The sequence below is a fragment of the Ranitomeya imitator genome, chromosome 7, assembly GCF_032444005.1.
Source record: "Ranitomeya imitator isolate aRanImi1 chromosome 7, aRanImi1.pri, whole genome shotgun sequence".
Lineage (NCBI taxonomy): Eukaryota > Metazoa > Chordata > Amphibia > Anura > Dendrobatidae > Ranitomeya > Ranitomeya imitator.
In genome coordinates this window covers 54790209-54810767 of record NC_091288.1, presented here as the reverse complement: position 1 = coordinate 54810767, position 20559 = coordinate 54790209, and the positions used below count along the sequence as shown (strand labels likewise).

At 52.3% G+C, this 20559-nt stretch overlaps 1 protein-coding gene across 2 annotated transcripts in view; it reads right to left on the bottom strand.

The window, feature by feature from the left end:
- The window catches only part of ITPRID2 (ITPR interacting domain containing 2), a 74210-nt gene extending 59466 nt beyond the window's left edge, over nucleotides 1-14744 (bottom strand). For both annotated transcript variants that reach the window (XM_069733234.1, XM_069733235.1), the window contains exons 1-2: nucleotides 14546-14744; nucleotides 14252-14460 (exon numbers count right to left, since the gene is read on the bottom strand). In XM_069733234.1, coding sequence (XP_069589335.1) covers nucleotides 14252-14414 — 163 coding nt within the window. In that variant the 5' untranslated portion in view covers nucleotides 14415-14460; nucleotides 14546-14744. The remainder of the gene's footprint in view (nucleotides 1-14251; nucleotides 14461-14545) is intronic.
- Between the last annotated feature and the right edge of the window lie 5815 nt (nucleotides 14745-20559).

The window sequence follows — 20559 nt, the reverse complement described above, 5'->3', positions numbered from 1 at the left end:
GGGGTGTCAAGAATAAAGGGGTGTCACCACCCCCCATTTTTGACAACCAGTCAAGCTAAAGCAGCAGCTCATTCTCCCAGCAGTTCTCAGCCTGAATGGTCGCATCTTGGCACCGTCCAGGTTGAAAACTGTTTACCCCAAGATATGGATTATGGCGTGGGGCAGAACGTCGGGCAGATGAGGGATATGGTTGTTTTTTATTTTTGCTTTATTACTGCAGACGAGGGCTTCAATAGAGTGGGCGTTAGGAGAGTATAACGGTGATTTTTTTTTTTTTAATTTAAAAACAGTGAATTTTGTTTTAATTTAAAATAAAAGACTTTATTCTGTCTGTGTGCTTATTTACAATACAACTATAGTATTTGTAATGGATAGGTGTCCTATCGACGCCTCTCCATTACTAACCCGTGGGCTTGATGTCACTGGACAATGTAAAGGTGACATCAACCCCACAAATATGAACCCCATTTGCCACCACTACAAAGCAAATGGAAAGAATGACTTTACTGCCGATCAGAAGCAGCGTTTGCTGCGCTGTCATGCACATGACAGTGCGACAAACACCCAGTGTTCGGGGGCCGAACCCAAACAATAACACTGACTTCCTTGTGAAGTCAGCGTTCGGTGCCTGTACAATAGGTGTTTGGTACAGACGCCGAACTTTACTGTTCGGGTTCACCCATCTAGTTATAAAGCCATTTCTAAATCTATGGAACTCAGGCAAATCACAGTGAGATCCATTATCCACAAATGTTGAAAACTTGGAACAGTGGTGAACATTCCCAGGAGTGGCAGGCCAACTAAAATGACCCCAAAAGTGCAGTGACTCCTCATCCAAGGGGTCACAAAAGACCTCACAACAACATCCAAAGAACTGCAGGCCTCACTTAAGGTTCGTGCTCATTGCTCCACCATAAGAAAGACTGGACAAAAAAGGCCTGCATGACAGATATCCAAGATGAAAACCACTGCTGAGCAATAAGAACATAAAAGCTTGTCTCAGTTTTACAGAAAACATCTTGATGATCCCCAAGACTTGAGAGACTACTCTGTGGATTGACAAGAGAACAGGTGAAGTTTTTGGAAGGCATACGTTCCATTATATCTGGTGTAGAAGTAACAGCATTTCAGAAAAGGAGCATCATACCAACAGTAAAATATGGTGGTGGTATTGTGATGGTCTGGGGCTGTTTTACTGACTCAGGACCTGAAAGACATGCTGTTGTAAATGGAACCCATGAATCATGCTGTCTACCAAAAAATCGTGAGGAGAAATGTCCGGCCATTTGTTTGTGACCTCAAGCTGAAGCGCACTTAGGTTATGCAGCAGGATAGTGATCCAAAACATACCAGCAACTCCACCACTGAATGGATTAACAACAAAAGACATTGGAATGGCCTAGTCGAAGTCCTGACCTCAATCCGTTTGAGATGCTGTGGCATGATATTAAAAAGGCGGTTCATGCTCGGAAATCCTCCAATGTGGCCGAATTACAACAATTCTGCAAAGATAAGGGCCAAAATTCCTCCAGAGCGTAGTAAAAGACTCTTGCCAATTATCGCCAACGCGTGGTTGCAGTTGATGCTGCTAACAGTGGCCCAACCAGTTATTAGGTTAAGGGGGCAATCACTTTCCACACAGGGCCCTGTAGGTTTGGATTTTTTTTCAGATCACCAAACAAGTTTAATTAAGTGTGACAAACATGCAAAAGAAAAGGAAATCAGGAAGGGGCAAACACTTTCACACAACTGCATATCTGCCCTTCCAGGAGAACATAAATTTGTGACGTATAACTAAAGGATACACATTGTAGGCACCTTAAACCTGCCATTCCTGCTTATCTTGCAATTTTGGCTGGTGGGCCGAGAAAGAAAACCAGAAAAAAAATCCATTAAAGAGAATTCTGTACAGGTCTGCAGATTATGATATAATGAGAACCACAAGGAATGTGGTTGCTCTGCCCACAGGTCATGCAAAAAAAAAAAAAAAAACACAGCAAAGGCATTCCTAAATAACATAAGCAGACTCCATGCAGATACACTGTACACAGAGGCTTACACAAAACTTAGACAATATGGTGCCACATCCGTCAGACTGTAATCTATACTATACGCACACTGTTCAGCAGGGTGGAGGACCTTAAGGAAACTACAATGACTTCTACAAGGTCACATTCATCAGCAGCTAAAACACTTTCACCATGCCAGAGGTGGAAAACATTTCTGTATGTATTCTAATCGCATTGGATGCTGCTCTAGATTTTTCATTAAAATAAGTCAAATGGAATCGCCTGGGGTTGAGGATGCCGATAAGACAAATCTATCCTTCGCATGTATTACTGGGCTTTTTAAAGTGTGCCATGTGTGGTAAACACACAGTACTTCCGTATCAAAATCTGCAGGATTCCGGACAGATGTAACTGCTGCAATTTTTTCCCCAAATAAGTTCAACGCACACATAGCCCAACTTATATGCATATGATAGATCGCAATAGTCAGATTTCAAAATGAACTCTACAGGGCCCCAATTCATCATTTGTAGGGTTTTTAAGTCACTTCCCCCCCTCCCTTCTGGAAATCATTGCCAGCTTTAGTGCAAAAGTCTTCAAAATGGGGCATGTGGGTTCAAGTGCTTTGTGCACAACAATGCTCTTCATTTTGGTTATATCTTAACACGTTTTCTCCTCCGTTAAGTGCTGCTCGCAACTCAGATATTTGTGCAATAATTTTCTTGCATGAAAAAAATAGAAAATAGATTTCGAATTGGGTGCAACTTGGAAAAAAAAAAATGGAAGAGATACCCAAAAATAGGTATGAATGCAATAATGAACTGAGCCCAAAGTTTTGGTTTGTGGTGGGTCTGACACTCACAAATCAACTGTATGCAGCTCCCGCCGCAGTCAGATGTACAAAGTGTTGAGAGGCAGAACAGCACAGCTCTGCACACTGTAGTGGTCAATCTCAGCAAGGCACAGCACCGTTTACATTCAGCGGCAGCAGGAACTGAAAGATGGGACATAGAGGTCCCACAATAGGTTAGGTCATCAATATACAAGACCTGGACAACCCCATTAGAGAGTCACACAAAAAAAAAAATCCTGTGCGTTCAAACTGCTGTGACCACAAAGATCCCATTATTTACATAAAGTCTCAAATCGGGTCATCAAAAAAAGTGGAGTTGCCTACAAGTTTTCTTTTACTTTTCCCCATTTTGGAATTTTCCAACAGATAAAAATCAGTTTTCCATAAAACAGGCGAAGATGTGCGATATGTGCGCACAACATCTTTCAGGTGGAATCCAACTGAAAGTGCAACAAAAAGAAACGAAACTTTACACATCAACGTCAAAACGACATTGTTGTCCACGTGTTCCATCTTTTGTCAGCCGGTTCACACTTACAACCTCAAGCCAGTTCAAATAGATGTCGGCAGTGGTGGCTCTGCAAACCGGGCACACGTTGGGTATGATTTCTGCATCTTCTGGCAGGAAAAAAAAGGCAGCTGCAAAAAAAGTACGCTTTTTACCGATATGAATGAAGTAGATGGTGAAAGTCGCAGGGCAAAAACGCACAAAGAATTGACACTGCAGATTATTTTCTGCACCAAATCTGCAAGTCACAAGTAAGAAACATATGCATGACACTTCAGGTTTCTTATTCACTTTCCTGGCAATCAGTGATTGCTTCAGGTTTACCTAGAAAATCTGCAAGGAAAAAAAACAAAAACAAAAAACACACCAAATCTGCAAAGTGTGCACACAGCCTAATGGAAAAAACGCTTTAGAAAAAATGTCACCAACTTTTGCCTGATGCGGCTTCACCTAGGAAAGGTTTGTCAGGTGCGTCAGCGTCTGTGTGCAGGAAGGCGAACGGAAATGTCGGAACCCCAGACAGACTATTGCTAAGAATACAAGCGATTTTATGAGAACAGATCAGCGGATGATCATAGAAATGACTGGTTGCTTCATTCTACGAGCAATAAAAATTCTCAGCCTCAAGGCTGTAGGGTCAATGTCTGGTGAAAGGCTTGTGGGTATTAAAACACTTTTCCCACACTATAACCAGATTTTAATTGGGAAAAAAAACAAGCAGGACAAAGTTTTGCAAAGGTCTCACAGACGTTTTACTATGAATAATAGGCAGAATATGATCTTGCATTCCTGGTCATCTTGGATAAGGACTTTCTCTAATTGTCCAGTACCGCTGAGATGTCCTATGTACAGTAACACATGGGGCACAAGTCTAAGGAGAGACACTTGTACCCTACAGTCAAGCAACTGACTGATGAGAGTCTTCTGCTGTACACAATCACCAAGTCTCTATAGTCCTCTCTTCGGCCAGATACAAATCTGTGCTCGCCACCTGCACAGTATGCAACCTTAGTCCACATTCAGTATTTTACATCAGTATTTGTAAGCCACACCAGGCGTGGGTGATAAATGCAGAAGTGGTGACGTGTTTCTATAAAGGCCCCTTCACATTTAGCGACGCTGCAGCGATACCGACAACGATCCGAATCGCTGCAGCGTCGCTGTTTGGTCGCTGGAGAGTTGTCACACAGACCGCTCTCCAGCGACCAACGATGCCGGTAACCAGGGTAAACATCGGGTAACTAAGCGCAGGGCCGCGCTTAGTAACCCAATGTTTACCCTGGTTACCATGCTAAAAGTAAAAAAAAACAAACACTAGATACTTACCTACCGCTGTCTGTCCTCCAGCGCTGTGCTCTGCTCTCCTCCTGTACTGTCTGGGAGCTGGAAAGCAGAGCGGTGACGTCACCGCTCTGCTTTCCGGCTCACAGACAGTACAGGAGGAGTGCAGAGCGCAGCGCTGGAGGACAGACAGCTGTAGGTAAGTATGTAGTGTTTGTTTTTTTTTACTTTTAGCATGGTAACCAGGGTAAACATCGGGTTACTAAGCGCGGCCCTGCGCTTAGTTACCCGATGTTTACCCTGGTTACCAGTGAAGACATCGCTGGATCAGTGTCACACACGCCGATCCAGCGATGTCAGCAGGAGTCCAGCGACGAAATAAAGTTCTGGACTTTATTCAGCGACCAACGATCTCCCAGCAGGGGCCTGATCGTTGGTCGCTGTCACACATAACGATTTCATTAACGATATCGTTGCTACGTCACAAATAGCAACGATATCGTTAACAATATCGTTATGTGTGAAGGTACCTTAAGGCAGGGTTCACATTGCGTTGCTGCAGTCCGTTCAACGAATGCATTAAAACGGACTGCACCAGCGCTAATGCCTTGTAAAGATCACGTTATGCGATGGCACACATGCTCCATCTGAGCCATCGGTGACGGACCTGGAAAAGCTGCAGCCCGCGTCCGAGGGTCCGGCACATCGCTAACGCATGCCGATTATGACATGCGTTAGCGATGTGCTACATAGTGGCAGTCAATGGGTGCGCTAACACATCCGTTACATAGCGTTAGTGCCGCTGTGTAACGGATGCCGTCTGCACATTGCCGTAATGTGAACATGGCCTTATACGTCTCCTCCTATTGTTCCACTCCTGGTTTTGGCTTACAAATACGGATGTAAAATACTGACCAAATACTGAACATGGCCAAAGGCAAAACTCAACTGTGTGAAATGACCGAACAGCAGAAAGACCTGATCTACTCAACACATCTGAGTGCAAGATCCGCGAGACCCAGAGTATGCCCTAACCTCATCAGATTTTGGAGGACTCCATGGGTACGTGTACTACCCCATATAAAAAAAAAAAAAAAAAAGGGACAGCATGCCAACAATTCACATGGGCATCACTTCAAAGGAATCATACGCCTTCCATAATCAGTTTCTTCCAAGGCCCCCATACACATTACATCATATTTTCTGCAAACTCGCCCTTACATAGGAAAGCTCGGCAAAAAACTCCTGTGTTCTCTACAAAATGAATCACCTGGCAGGGGCTGTGCATGTCCCCACTTAAACGTAACGTGCTGCGGAATATGTCGGCGCTACAGAAATAAAATTAATTATTATTGTGATGATTTGGGTGCGTGTATATAGCAGAAAAAAAAAAACAAACAAAAAAAAAAAACATAGAAATAGTAACGTATCAAAATGTATCTTCCCCCAGGGTAAACGGTCATAAATAATGATATGGTCAAGTTTACAGAGCTCTCCAACGAGATCCACTAATTAAAGCAACACAAATACAGTGACAGCCAAGATTGCAAATTACATTTGCAACTTTTTACAAACTTTCTGCAGTTTGCAGTAAAGCAAGAACAATTTCAATAGCTCATCACAACTAATGTCATAAGTGGTTTCTCCAAATTCAGCAGTCTCAGAATACTCCCCCCTCGGGATCGAAAAAACTTATAAGGTTACACATTTGCAAATCAGGCTTTTTCTTAAGCTCACCTGATATAATGAAGCAAGGGCTTCAGAAATCGAGAGAGGGTGCAGAACATTAAGCGATCACTGCGTCGTACAAACAAGGACACAGATGGAAAGTGATCGAATGTACCTGGAGATACAGCTGGAAACATAATTCACAAGTTCAAAGTTACAGGGACACCGGTTACACTTCCTGGATGTGGCAGAAAGAGGAAGCCGTCACCGGCTGCTGCCAGATTCCTGAGGAGGCAGACTCAACGAATAACTGAAAAAGATCTGCGAGATTTAGTGGCAACAAGGTCTGAGATTCAGATTTGCACAGTAAGGCAGAGTTCAGACAGCCAAATGTTGTGGTCCACGAAAGTCTAGACAGAACCTGGTTGTTCTGTAATGTCTTCTATTGTCTGTACAAGTCCCATCTAAGATGTAAAGTGCTGCGGAATATGTTGGCGCTATAGAAATAAAATTATTAATATTATCCTGCATTTACCACCTCATTGGCAGTCTGAACATAGCCACAAACACGGAATGTCTCCATGCCCAAAATCCAAGATTCAGGCCATAACCGATGAGGAATGGGCTAAGAATCCTCAGGAAAGCTGTCAAAACTGGAGTCTGTCTATGCATCAGGTTACAACAGCAAGAACTCCACCGAGTCCTAACGACGCTCGCCATGAAGGGGATGACCAATGCACAGATAGCAGTAGTCAGTAAGAGGCATTTTATGTGGAATTTCCAGAAATCACTTGTTGTGTTGAACCATTTATATTGTTCATGTTTGATTGGTTTATTGCAAACAGCAGAAAAATTGGGACATGTTGCTTCTATAGAAGCTGCCACTAATCCAGATTACAGGACACACTGCTGACTTTAAGACAATGTCATCCAAACAGGAGATTTAACCCCACCAAAACCAAGTCCAGGAGAGAAACAAAAACACATGCTACTTGTATGGGGCCAAGATGAAGAATCTGTGAATGTGAGGGGCGGAATGGACGAATGGCTGCACAAATCCATTACTGAATGTGGTATCTGCACAATGTCACAGGTTCAAATACTCCACAGGACAATAGGGAGAAGAAAAAACAAAATGTATACATAAAAGATGAAGGCAACAAAGGTCCAAAACATTAGTGGTTTATTGACCCATCATGTCAGGCGATGTTTCGCTCCAAATGTGGAAATTTTGAAAAGTTCCATATTTGAAATAAAACGCCACCTGACATGATGGGTCAATAAACCAATTTTTTTTGGCCAATGTTGTGCTGCCTTCATCTATTTTACATATATTGAGGTTTTATTTTGCCTGGTAGGCTTTGCACGATAGATAGATATGGGAGGGATAGATAGATACTGTCAGGATAACCCCAAAAGAGAGGTTTAGTTACATCATTTTACGGGGCTACGATTACCCCCAAAACAAATACTCTCACACGTTCCCTTCTGCTTACAAATAAAAAAAAAAAAATACATATAATACAGGGTGGGGGCGGGTTACACCGATGGCACCTAGACAAGGGGTATGGGGGGTGTTGACAGACCAATGGCACCTGGGCAGGAGATAGGGGGGCAGGGGACACACACGCACCGATGACACCCGGGCAGGGGACACACACACACCGATGGCACCCGGGCAGGGGACACACACGCACGCACCGATGGCACCCGGGCAGGGGACACACACGCACGCACCGATGGCACCCGGGCAGGGGACACACACGCACACACACGCACCGATGGCACCCGGGCAGGGGACACACAAACACGGCACCCGGGCAGGGGACACACACGCACCGATGGCACCCGGGCAGGGGACACACGCACCGATGGCACCCGGGCAGGGGACACACGCACACACCGATGGCACCCGGGCAGGGGACACACACGCACGCACCGATGGCACCCGGGCAGGGGACACACACGCACGCACCGATGGCACCCGGGCAGGGGACACACACGCACGCACCGATGGCACCCGGGCAGGGGACACACACACACACGCACCGATGGCTCCCGGGCAGGGGACACACACACACACACACACACACACACACACGCACCGATGGCACCCGGGCAGGGGACACACACACACACACGCACCGATGGCACCCGGGCAGGGGACACACACACACATGCACCGATGGCACCCGGGCAGGGGACACACACACACCGATGGCACCCGGGCAGGGGACACACACGCACCGATGGCACCCGGGCAGGGGACACACGCACCGATGGCACCCGGGCAGGGGACACACACACACGCACCGATGGCACCCGGGCTGGGGACACACACACACACGCACCGATGGCACCCGGGCAGGGGACACACACACGCACCGATGGCACCCGGGCAGGGGACACACACACCGATGGCACCCGGGCAGGGGACACACACAAACGCACCGATGGCACCCGGGCAGGGGACACACACGCACGCACCGATGGCACCCGGGCAGGGGACACACACGCACGCACCGATGGCACCCGGGCAGGGGACACACACGCACGCACCGATGGCACCCGGGCAGGGGACACACACGCACACGCACCGATGGCACCCGGGCAGGGGACACACACACACACGCACCGATGGCACCCGGGCAGGGGACACACACACACACACATGCACCGATGGCACCCGGGCAGGGGACACACACACGCACGCACCGATGGCACCCGGGCAGGGGACACACACACACGCACCGATGGCACCCGGGCAGGGGACACACACACACGCACCGATGGCACCCGGGCAGGGGACACACACACACACGCACCGATGGCACCCGGGCAGGGGACACACACACACGCACCGATGGCACCCGGGCAGGGGACACACACACCGATGGCACCCGGGCAGGGGACACACACACACACGCACCGATGGCACCCGGGCAGGGGACACACACACACGCACCGATGGCACCCGGGCAGGGGACACACACACACACGCACCGATGGCACCCGGGCAGGGGACACACACACCGATGGCACCCGGGCAGGGGACACACACACACGCACGCACCGATGGCACCCGGGCAGGGGACACACACACACACCGATGGCACCCGGGCAGGGGACACACACGCACGCACCGATGGCACCCGGGCAGGGGACACACACGCACACGCACCGATGGCACCCGGGCAGGGGACACACACGCACCGATGGCACCCGGGCAGGGGACACACACACACGCACCGATGGCACCCGGGCAGGGGACACACACACCGATGGCACCCGGGCAGGGGACACACACACACCGATGGCACCCGGGCAGGGGACACACACACGCACCGATGGCACCCGGGCAGGAGACACACACACACACACACGCGCGCACCGATGGCACCCGGGCAGGAGACACACACGCACCGATGGCACCCGGGCAGGAGACACACACACGCACCGATGGCACCCGGGCAGGGGACACACACACACGCACCGATGGCACCCGGGCAGGGGACACACACACACGCACCGATGGCACCCGGGCAGGGGACACACACACACGCACCGATGGCACCCGGGCAGGGGACACACACACACGCACCGATGGCACCCGGGCAGGGGACACACACACACGCACCGATGGCACCCGGGCAGGGGACACACACACACGCACCGATGGCACCCGGGCAGGGGACACACACACCGATGGCACCCGGGCAGGGGACACACACACACACGCACCGATGGCACCCGGGCAGGGGACACACACACACGCACCGATGGCACCCGGGCAGGGGACACACACACACACGCACCGATGGCACCCGGGCAGGGGACACACACACCGATGGCACCCGGGCAGGGGACACACACACACGCACGCACCGATGGCACCCGGGCAGGGGACACACACACACACCGATGGCACCCGGGCAGGGGACACACACGCACGCACCGATGGCACCCGGGCAGGGGACACACACGCACACGCACCGATGGCACCCGGGCAGGGGACACACACGCACAGATGGCACCCGGGCAGGGGACACACACACACGCACCGATGGCACCCGGGCAGGGGACACACACACCGATGGCACCCGGGCAGGGGACACACACACACCGATGGCACCCGGGCAGGGGACACACACACACGCACCGATGGCACCCGGGCAGGAGACACACACACACACACACACACGCGCGCACCGATGGCACCCGGGCAGGAGACACACACGCACCGATGGCACCCGGGCAGGAGACACACACACGCACCGATGGCACCCGGGCAGGGGACACACACACACGCACCGATGGCACCCGGGCAGGGGACACACACACCGATGGCACCCGGGCAGGGGACACACACACACCGATGGCACCCGGGCAGGGGACACACACACACGCACCGATGGCACCCGGGCAGGAGACACACACACACACACACACACGCGCGCACCGATGGCACCCGGGCAGGAGACACACACGCACCGATGGCACCCGGGCAGGAGACACACACACGCACCGATGGCACCCGGGCAGGGGACACACACACACGCACCGATGGCACCCGGGCAGGGGACACACACACACGCACCGATGGCACCCGGGCAGGGGACACACACACACGCACCGATGGCACCCGGGCAGGGGAGACACACACACGCACCGATGGCACCCGGGCAGGGGACACACACACACGCACCGATGGCACCCGGGCAGGGGACACACACACACGCACCGATGGCACCCGGGCAGGGGACACACACACACGCACCGATGGCACCCGGGCAGGGGACACACACACACGCACCGATGGCACCCGGGCAGGGGACACACACACACGCACCGATGGCACCCGGGCAGGGGACACACACACACGCACCGATGGCACCCGGGCAGGGGACACACACACACGCACCGATGGCACCCGGGCAGGGGACACACACACACGCACCGATGGCACCCGGGCAGGGGACACACACACACGCACCGATGGCACCCGGGCAGGGGACACACACACACGCACCGATGGCACCCGGGCAGGGGACACACACACACGCACCGATGGCACCCGGGCAGGGGACACACACACACGCACCGATGGCACCCGGGCAGGGGACACACACACACACACGCACCGATGGCACCCGGGCAGGGGACACACACGCACCGATGGCACCCGGGCAGGGGACACACACACACGCACCGATGGCACCCGGGCAGGGGACACACACACACGCACCGATGGCACCCGGGCAGGGGACACACACACACACACGCACCGATGGCACCCGGGCAGGGGACACACACACACACACGCACCGATGGCACCCGGGCAGGGGACACACACGCACCGATGGCACCCGGGCAGGGGACACACACACACATGCACCGATGGCACCCGGGCAGGGGACACACACACACGCACCGATGGCACCCGGGCAGGGGACACACACACACGCACCGATGGCACCCGGGCAGGGGACACACACACACACACACGCACCGATGGCACCCGGGCAGGGGACACACACACACGCACCGATGGCACCCGGGCAGGGGACACACACACACACGCACCGATGGCACCCGGGCAGGGGACACACACACACGCACCGATGGCACCCGGGCAGGGGACACACACACACGCACGCACCGATGGCACCCGGGCAGGGGACACACACACACGCACCGATGGCACCCGGGCAGGGGACACACACGCACCGATGGCACCCGGGCAGGGGACACACACACACGCACCGATGGCACCCGGGCAGGGGACACACACACACGCACCGATGGCACCCGGGCAGGGGACACACACACACACACGCACCGATGGCACCCGGGCAGGGGACACACACACACACACGCACCGATGGCACCCGGGCAGGGGACACACACGCACCGATGGCACCCGGGCAGGGGACACACACACACATGCACCGATGGCACCCGGGCAGGGGACACACACACACGCACCGATGGCACCCGGGCAGGGGACACACACACACGCACCGATGGCACCCGGGCAGGGGACACACACACACACACACGCACCGATGGCACCCGGGCAGGGGACACACACACACGCACCGATGGCACCCGGGCAGGGGACACACACACACACGCACCGATGGCACCCGGGCAGGGGACACACACACACGCACCGATGGCACCCGGGCAGGGGACACACACACACGCACCGATGGCACCCGGGCAGGGGACACACACACACACACGCACCGATGGCACCCGGGCAGGGGACACACACGCACCGATGGCACCCGGGCAGGGGACACACACACACGCACCGATGGCACCCGGGCAGGGGACACACACACACGCACCGATGGCACCCGGGCAGGGGACACACACACACACACGCACCGATGGCACCCGGGCAGGGGACACACACACACGCACCGATGGCACCCGGGCAGGGGACACACACACACGCACCGATGGCACCCGGGCAGGGGACACACACGCACCGATGGCACCCGGGCAGGGGACACACACACACGCACCGATGGCACCCGGGCAGGGGACACACACACACGCACCGATGGCACCCGGGCAGGGGACACACACACACACACGCACCGATGGCACCCGGGCAGGGGACACACACACACACACGCACCGATGGCACCCGGGCAGGGGACACACACGCACCGATGGCACCCGGGCAGGGGACACACACACACATGCACCGATGGCACCCGGGCAGGGGACACACACACACGCACCGATGGCACCCGGGCAGGGGACACACACACACGCACCGATGGCACCCGGGCAGGGGACACACACACACACACACGCACCGATGGCACCCGGGCAGGGGACACACACACACGCACCGATGGCACCCGGGCAGGGGACACACACACACACGCACCGATGGCACCCGGGCAGGGGACACACACACGCACGCACCGATGGCACCCGGGCAGGGGACACACACACACGCACCGATGGCACCCGGGCAGGGGACACACACACACACGCACCGATGGCACCCGGGCAGGGGACACACACACACACGCACCGATGGCACCCGGGCAGGGGACACACACACACACGCACCGATGGCACCCGGGCAGGGGACACACACACACGCACACGCACCGATGGCACCCGGGCAGGGGACACACACACATGCACCGATGGCACCCGGGCAGGGGACACACACACACCGATGGCACCCGGGCAGGGGACACACACACACACACACGCACCGATGGCACCCGGGCAGGGGACACACACACACATGCACCGATGGCACCCGGGCAGGGGACACACACACGCACCGATGGCACCCGGGCAGGAGACACACACCATGGCACCCGGGCAGGAGACACACACCATGGCACCCGGGCAGGGGACACACACCATGGCACCCGGGCAGGGGACACACACCATGGCACCCGGGCAGGGGACACACACACGGCACCCGGGCAGGGGACACACACGCACACACACACGGCACCCGGGCAGGAGACACACACCATGGCACCCGGGCAGGAGACACACACCATGGCACCCGGGCAGGAGACACACACCATGGCACCCGGGCAGGAGACACACACCATGGCACCCGGGCAGGAGACACACACCATGGCACCCGGGCAGGAGACACACACCATGGCACCCGGGCAGGAGACACACACCATGGCACCCGGGCAGGGGACACACACCATGGCACCCGGGCAGGGGACACACACCATGGCACCCGGGCAGGAGACACACACCATGGCACCCGGGCAGGGGACACACACACACCATGGCACCCGGGCAGGGGACACACACACACCATGGCACCCGGGCAGGGGACACACACCATGGCACCCGGGCTCCGCACGATGGGTAAGGACGGGGGCAGCCGCTTGTGACCGCAGAGCTGGACACTGTGCGGTTACTGACCGGAGCCCTCTCCCAGCTGCAGCTTCCCCTGCACAGCCCGGGGGATCCGTGCGGCTTCCGCTGAGACATCCTCTGCCTCCGAGGCTTGCCAGGAATCTCTGCTCTTCGCCCAGGCCTTCCTCCGCTCGGTCACCATCGCCCTGCTCTGCGCCTCCTCGTCCATGGCGAGCGCCGTCTTCTTCCTCGTCGCCCCTTAGCTCTCTGCCAACCTGTGCGGGCAGAGCAATGACAGCCGTGACCCCCTGCTCGGTCCGGAGCGGCGGAAGTATCGCCGAGCACCAGCCCCGCACTCACATGTCAGTCACTCCATGCCGCCGCCGCCGCCGGGAGCTCGGCCGGTCTCAGCCCGCACTTTGTGTCGCGTCCCCGGCCAAGCGTCTTTTCCGCCTCCAGCCCCCGCTGCCTTTCTATCACTTGTTTCACTGCAACAAAACTTTTTCTACGGAGCCATCACTGAGAGGAGCAGAACGCGCAGGCGCCGCACGGCCGAATTATATTAAACAACACCTGAAAGGGGCGGGGGGTCCGCGTGCCCCGCCCCCGCCCGGGCTCACAGAGCGGGGGTCACACAGGAATGCTCGTGCTCGGGGAGGGCGGCCGCGCATGCTCCTCAGTGCCCGCGCTGTGTGATGAGGACGTGCAGCCTGTGCGCCTCTCACTCCGGACTCTGCGCCTTATCTGCCTCACACCTAATAACCTGCACTAACAATAAGGCCGGCTTCACACTTGCGAGTTTTACGGACGTAAGAGCGCATAAACTACGTCCGTAAAACTCGCAAAAAATACGGCACAATTAGGCCGGCGTCACACACAGCGTAAAACAATACGGTCCGTATATTACGGCCGTAATACGCTGAAACGTCCCCAAAAAAATGGTCCGTAGCTCCTCCGTAGGCAGGCTGTGTCAGCGTTTTTTGCGCATGGCATCCTCCGTATGTAATCCGTATGGCATCCGTACTGCGTGGTTTTCTCGCAGGCTTGCAAAACCAACATACCGCTATAGAAGTGATCCATGTGTCCCAAAAAGAAAAGAATATATATATATATATATATATATATATATATATATGTCAGTAGACACATATATGTATATATATTAATATTTATTCCAGCGCTATACAGCTTGAAAGCCGGTAATTCAATTACCGGCTTCTTCTTTCTCCTTCCTAAAACCCGACATGATTTGAGACACGGTTTACATACAGTAAACCATGTCTTCTCTCCATTTTTTTTGCAGATTCCACACTACTAATGTCAGTAGAGTGTATCTGCAAAATTTGGCCGTTCTAGCTCTTAAAATAAAGGGTTAACTGGCGGAAAAAATTGGCGTGGGCTCCCGCGCAATTTTCTCCGCCAGAGTAGTAAAGCCAGTGACTGAGGGCAGATATTAATAGCCTGGAGAGGGTCCATGGTTATTGGCCCCCAAAGCCAGGGAGCTTTCTAGGTAATTTCCCACGATCTATGAACAGCCAGCAGAGGGCGCCTCACCGCAAATGATGCTAAATATAGATCATTGATCTATTTTTAGCCTCATTCCCTGGGGTTTTGCAGCAAGGAGCAGCCTGCATTAGCAAAGCTCCTTGCTGCAAAATGTTTTAACCCCTTCAGAAGGATTTACATCGTTGGACGTTACAGATCTGCGGAGGGTAAGTATATTGTTGGTTTATTATGTTTTTTTACTCACAGAACGAGGGTCTTCAGTGACTGGATTGGGCGTTGAATAAAATACTGCAACAACCATTGTTTTTATTTCATTAAAATAATTTAAAAAAATGTGTTTGTGTTTTATTTAACCCTTCACTACAATTGGATTAATAATGGATAGGTGTCATAATTGACGCCTCTTCATTATTAATTAGGCTTAATGTCACCTTACAATAGCAAGGTGGCATTAACCCTTCATTACCCCATATCCCACCGCTACACGGGAATGGGAAGAGAGTGGCCAAGTGCCAGAATAGGCGCATCTTCCAGATGTGCCTTTTCTGGGGTGGCTGGGGGCAGATATTTTTAGCCAGGGGGGGCCAATAACCGTGGACCCTCTCCAGGCTATTAATATCTGCCCTCAGTCACTGGCTTTACTACTCTGGCAGAGAAAATTGTGCGGGAGCCCACGCCAATTTTTTCCGCCATTTAACCCTTTATTTTAAGAGCTAGAACGGCCAAATTTTGCAGATACACACTACTGACATTAGTAGTGTGGAATCTGCAAAAAAAATGGAGAGAAGACATGGTTTACTGTATGTAAACCATGTCTCAAATCATGTCGGGTTTTAGGAAGGAGAAGGAAAAAGCCGGTAATTGAATTACCGGCTTTCAAGCTGTCTAGCGCTGGAATAAATATTAATATATATACATATATGTGTCTCACTGACATATATATATATATATATATATACCTATTCTATGTGTACACATTTATTCTACCTATTCTACTGTAAGCTGTCAGTGTGATTTTACTGTACACCGCACTGAATTACCGGCTTTTCTCTCTAACAGCGCTGCGTATTTCTCGCAAGTCACACTGCTTGTCCGTGTGTAATCCGTATTTTTCACGCTTCCATAGACTTTCATTGGCGTATTTCTTGCGCAGTACGGTGACAAACGCAGCATGCTGCGATTTTGTACGGCCGTAGAAAGCCGTATAATACTGATCAGTAAAATACGGCAAATAGGAGCAGGGGCATAGAGAATAATTGTGCCGTATTTTTTGCGAGTTTTACGGACGTAGATTCTGCGCTCTTACGTCCGTAAAACTCGCATGTGTGACGGCGGCCTTATTCTCTATGCCCCTGCTCCTATCTGCCGTATTTTAATGATCAAAAAAAAAAGCTCCCAGGCTTTCTAGGTAAGTTCCCACGATCTATGAACATCCAGCAGAGGGCGCCTCACCGCAAATGAAGCTAAATATAGATCATTGATCTATATTTAGACTCATTCCCCGGGGTTTTGCAGCGAGGAGCAGCCTGCATTAGCAAAGCTCCTTGCTGCAAAATGTTTTAACCCCTTCAGAAGGATTTACATCGTTGGACGTTACAGATCTGCGGAGGGTAAGTATATTGTTGGTTTATTATGTTTTTTCTTTCACAGAACGAGGGTCTTCAGTGACTGGATTGGGCGTAGAATAAAATACTCCAACAACCATTGTTTTTATTTCATTAAAATAATTTTAAATAATGTGTTTGTGTTTTATTTAACCCTTTCATTCAATTGGATTAATAATGGATAGGTGTCATAATCGACGCCTCTCCATTATTAATTAGGCTTAATGTCACCTTACAATAGCAAGGTGGCATTAACCCTTCATTACCCCATATCCCACCTCTACACGGGAATGGGAAGAGAGTGGCCAAGTGCCAGAATAGGCGCATCTTCCAGATGTGCCTTTTCTGGGGTGGCTGGGGGCAGGTGTTTTTAGCCAGGGGGGGGCCAATAACCGTGGACCCTCTCCAGGCTATTAATATCTGCCCTCAGTCACTGGCTTTACTACTCTGGCGGAGAAAATTGCGCGGGAGCCCACGCCAATTTTTTCCGCCATTTAACCCTTTATTTTAAGAGCTAGAACGGCCAAATTTTGCAGATACACACTACTAACATTAGTAGTGTGGAATCTGCAAAAAAAAAGGAGAGAAGACATGGTTTACTGTATGTAAACCATGTCTCAAATCATGTCGGGTTTAGGAAGGAGAAAGAAAAAGCCGGTAATTGAATTACCGGCTTTCAAGCTGTATAGCGCTGGAATAAATATTAATATATATACATATATGTGTCTAATGACATATATATATATATATATATATATATATATATATAGACAGTATATATATATATTTTTTTCTTTTTGGGACACATGGATCACTTCTATAGCGGTATGTTGGTTTTGCAAGCCTGCGAGAAAACCACGCAGTACGGATGCCATACGGATTACATACGGAGGATGCCATGCGCAAAAAACGCTGACACACCCTGCCTACGGAGGAGCTACGGACCACTATTTTCGGGACATTTCAGCGTATTACGGCCGTAATATACGGACCGTATTTTCATACGCTGAGTGTGAAGCCGGCCTAAGACGTTACTGAGAATTCGGGTGTTTGCGGTGAGTCACGTACTGTGTGACCTGACAATGACTGCGGCAGAAAGTATCGCAGCCCCAGAGAGTCACCGTGTGACCACAGCCTGACAGTGCCGTAGCCGGCAGTTTCGGGGAGTTTTTTTCCCCATAAATAACCACGCCCACAACTTCAGGCCACGCCCATCATTCAGAGGGTAGGGATATTATGCATAGGAGATAAATTACTGATCGCTCGGATCTGGCCACTTACTGATTGCTGGGGGGTCCGACCACTTACTGATTGCTAGGATCTGGCCACTTACTGATTGCTGGGGGTCCGACCACTTACTGATTGCTAGGATCTGGCCACTTACTGATTGCTGGGGGTCCGACCACTTACTGATTGCTAGGATCTGGCCACTTACTGAATGCTGGGGGTCCGACCGCTTACTGATTGCTAGGATCTGGCCACTTACTGATTGCTGGGGGTCCGACCACTTACTGATTGCTGGGGGTCCGACCACTTACTGATTGCTAGGATCTGGCCACTTACTGAATGCTGGGGGTCCGACCGCTTACTGATTGCTAGGATCTGGCCACTTACTGATCGCTGGGGGGTCCGACCACTTACTGATTGCTAGGATCTGGCCACTTACTGAATGCTGGGGGTCCGACCGCTTACTGATTGCTAGGATCTGGCCACTTACTGATTGCTGGGGGTCCGACCACTTACTGATTGCTGGGGGTCCGACCACTTACTGATTGCTAGGATCTGGCCACTTACTGAATGCTGGGGGTCCGACCGCTTACTGATTGCTAGGATCTGGCCACTTACTGATTGCTGGGGGTCCGACCACTTACTGATTGCTAGGATCTGGCCACTTACTGAATGCTGGGGGTCCGACCGCTTACTGATTGCTAGGATCTGGCCACTTACTGATTGCTGGGGGTCCGACCACTTACTGATTGCTGGGGGTCCGACCACTTACTGATTGCTAGGATCTGGCCACTTACTGAATGCTGGGGGTCCGACCGCTTACTGATTGCTAGGATCTGGCCACTTACTGATTGCTGGGGGTCCGACCACTTACTGATCGCTGGGGGTCCGACCACTGACTGATTGCTAGGATCTGGCCACTTACTGATTGCTGGGGTCCGACCGCTTACTAATCACTGGGGGTCCGACCACTTACTGATTGCTAGGATCTGGCCACTTACTGATCGTTGGGGGTCCAACCACTGGGGCCAGCAGTGATCCCAATAGCTGGGCTCTGGACTCCAAGAAAGCCCTGTCCTGAATGCAGCAGATATGCCCACGTCTGAGAAAGCCAAGTGTTGTCCTCCGCTATGTCCGGCAGTCCCAAGACAATGATGAGAGCGGAGGTGGAGCACAGACATTGCCGCTACATTCCAGACGGGGCTCAGCAGCCGCCTTCTTGGGGTCCAGAGCCCAGTGATTGGGATCGTTGGCGGTCCCAGTGTTCAGACCCCAGCAATCAGTTATGGACAAAGATTTCTATTTGAACCTCATCAGTCCACAGGACTGTTTTCCTAAATTCATCAGCCTTGTTTAGATCTTCTTTTGCATACCTCTGATGCTGAATTTTATTGTGAGGACGCAGGAGAGGTTTTCTTCTGATGACTCTTCCATGAAGGCCATATTTGTGCAGGTGTCTCTAAACAGAACAATGTACCACAACTCCAGAGTCTGCTAAATCTTTCTGAAGGTCTTTTGCTGTCAAGTGGGGGTTCTGATTTGCCTGTCTAGCAATACTATGAGCAGCTCTCACTGAAACTCAGCCCTTCCTAACGATGATAGTGAACAAGCCATAACCCTAACAGGCTAATTAAGGTCTGAAACCTTGGTCAAATTTATCTTGAAGGATGCACAAACATTTGTATTGGCCCATTTTGCTTTTTGAAAATTTTAAACTGTAAAAAATAATTATATATATAAATTTTGCCTAAAATACAATGGAAATGTGTCATCTCTAACTTTAGGTCTTTTAGAGATCATGTCATCTTCATCTTGCTTACCTGTTCCCAATAACAGACATTTTGACCAGGGGTGCCCAAGCTTTTACATGCTGCTGTATATACTGTAGTAAATCTTCATTCTGGGAACCGGTATATCTTTACCGCTGACATTTTGCTTCTACGTGGAAATGTTCTTTAGGGATTATTGATCATTTTCAGGAGTGTCCTGTAGATTATGTTTGGTCAACTGAGTAATCAGAAATGGAGACACGATTGT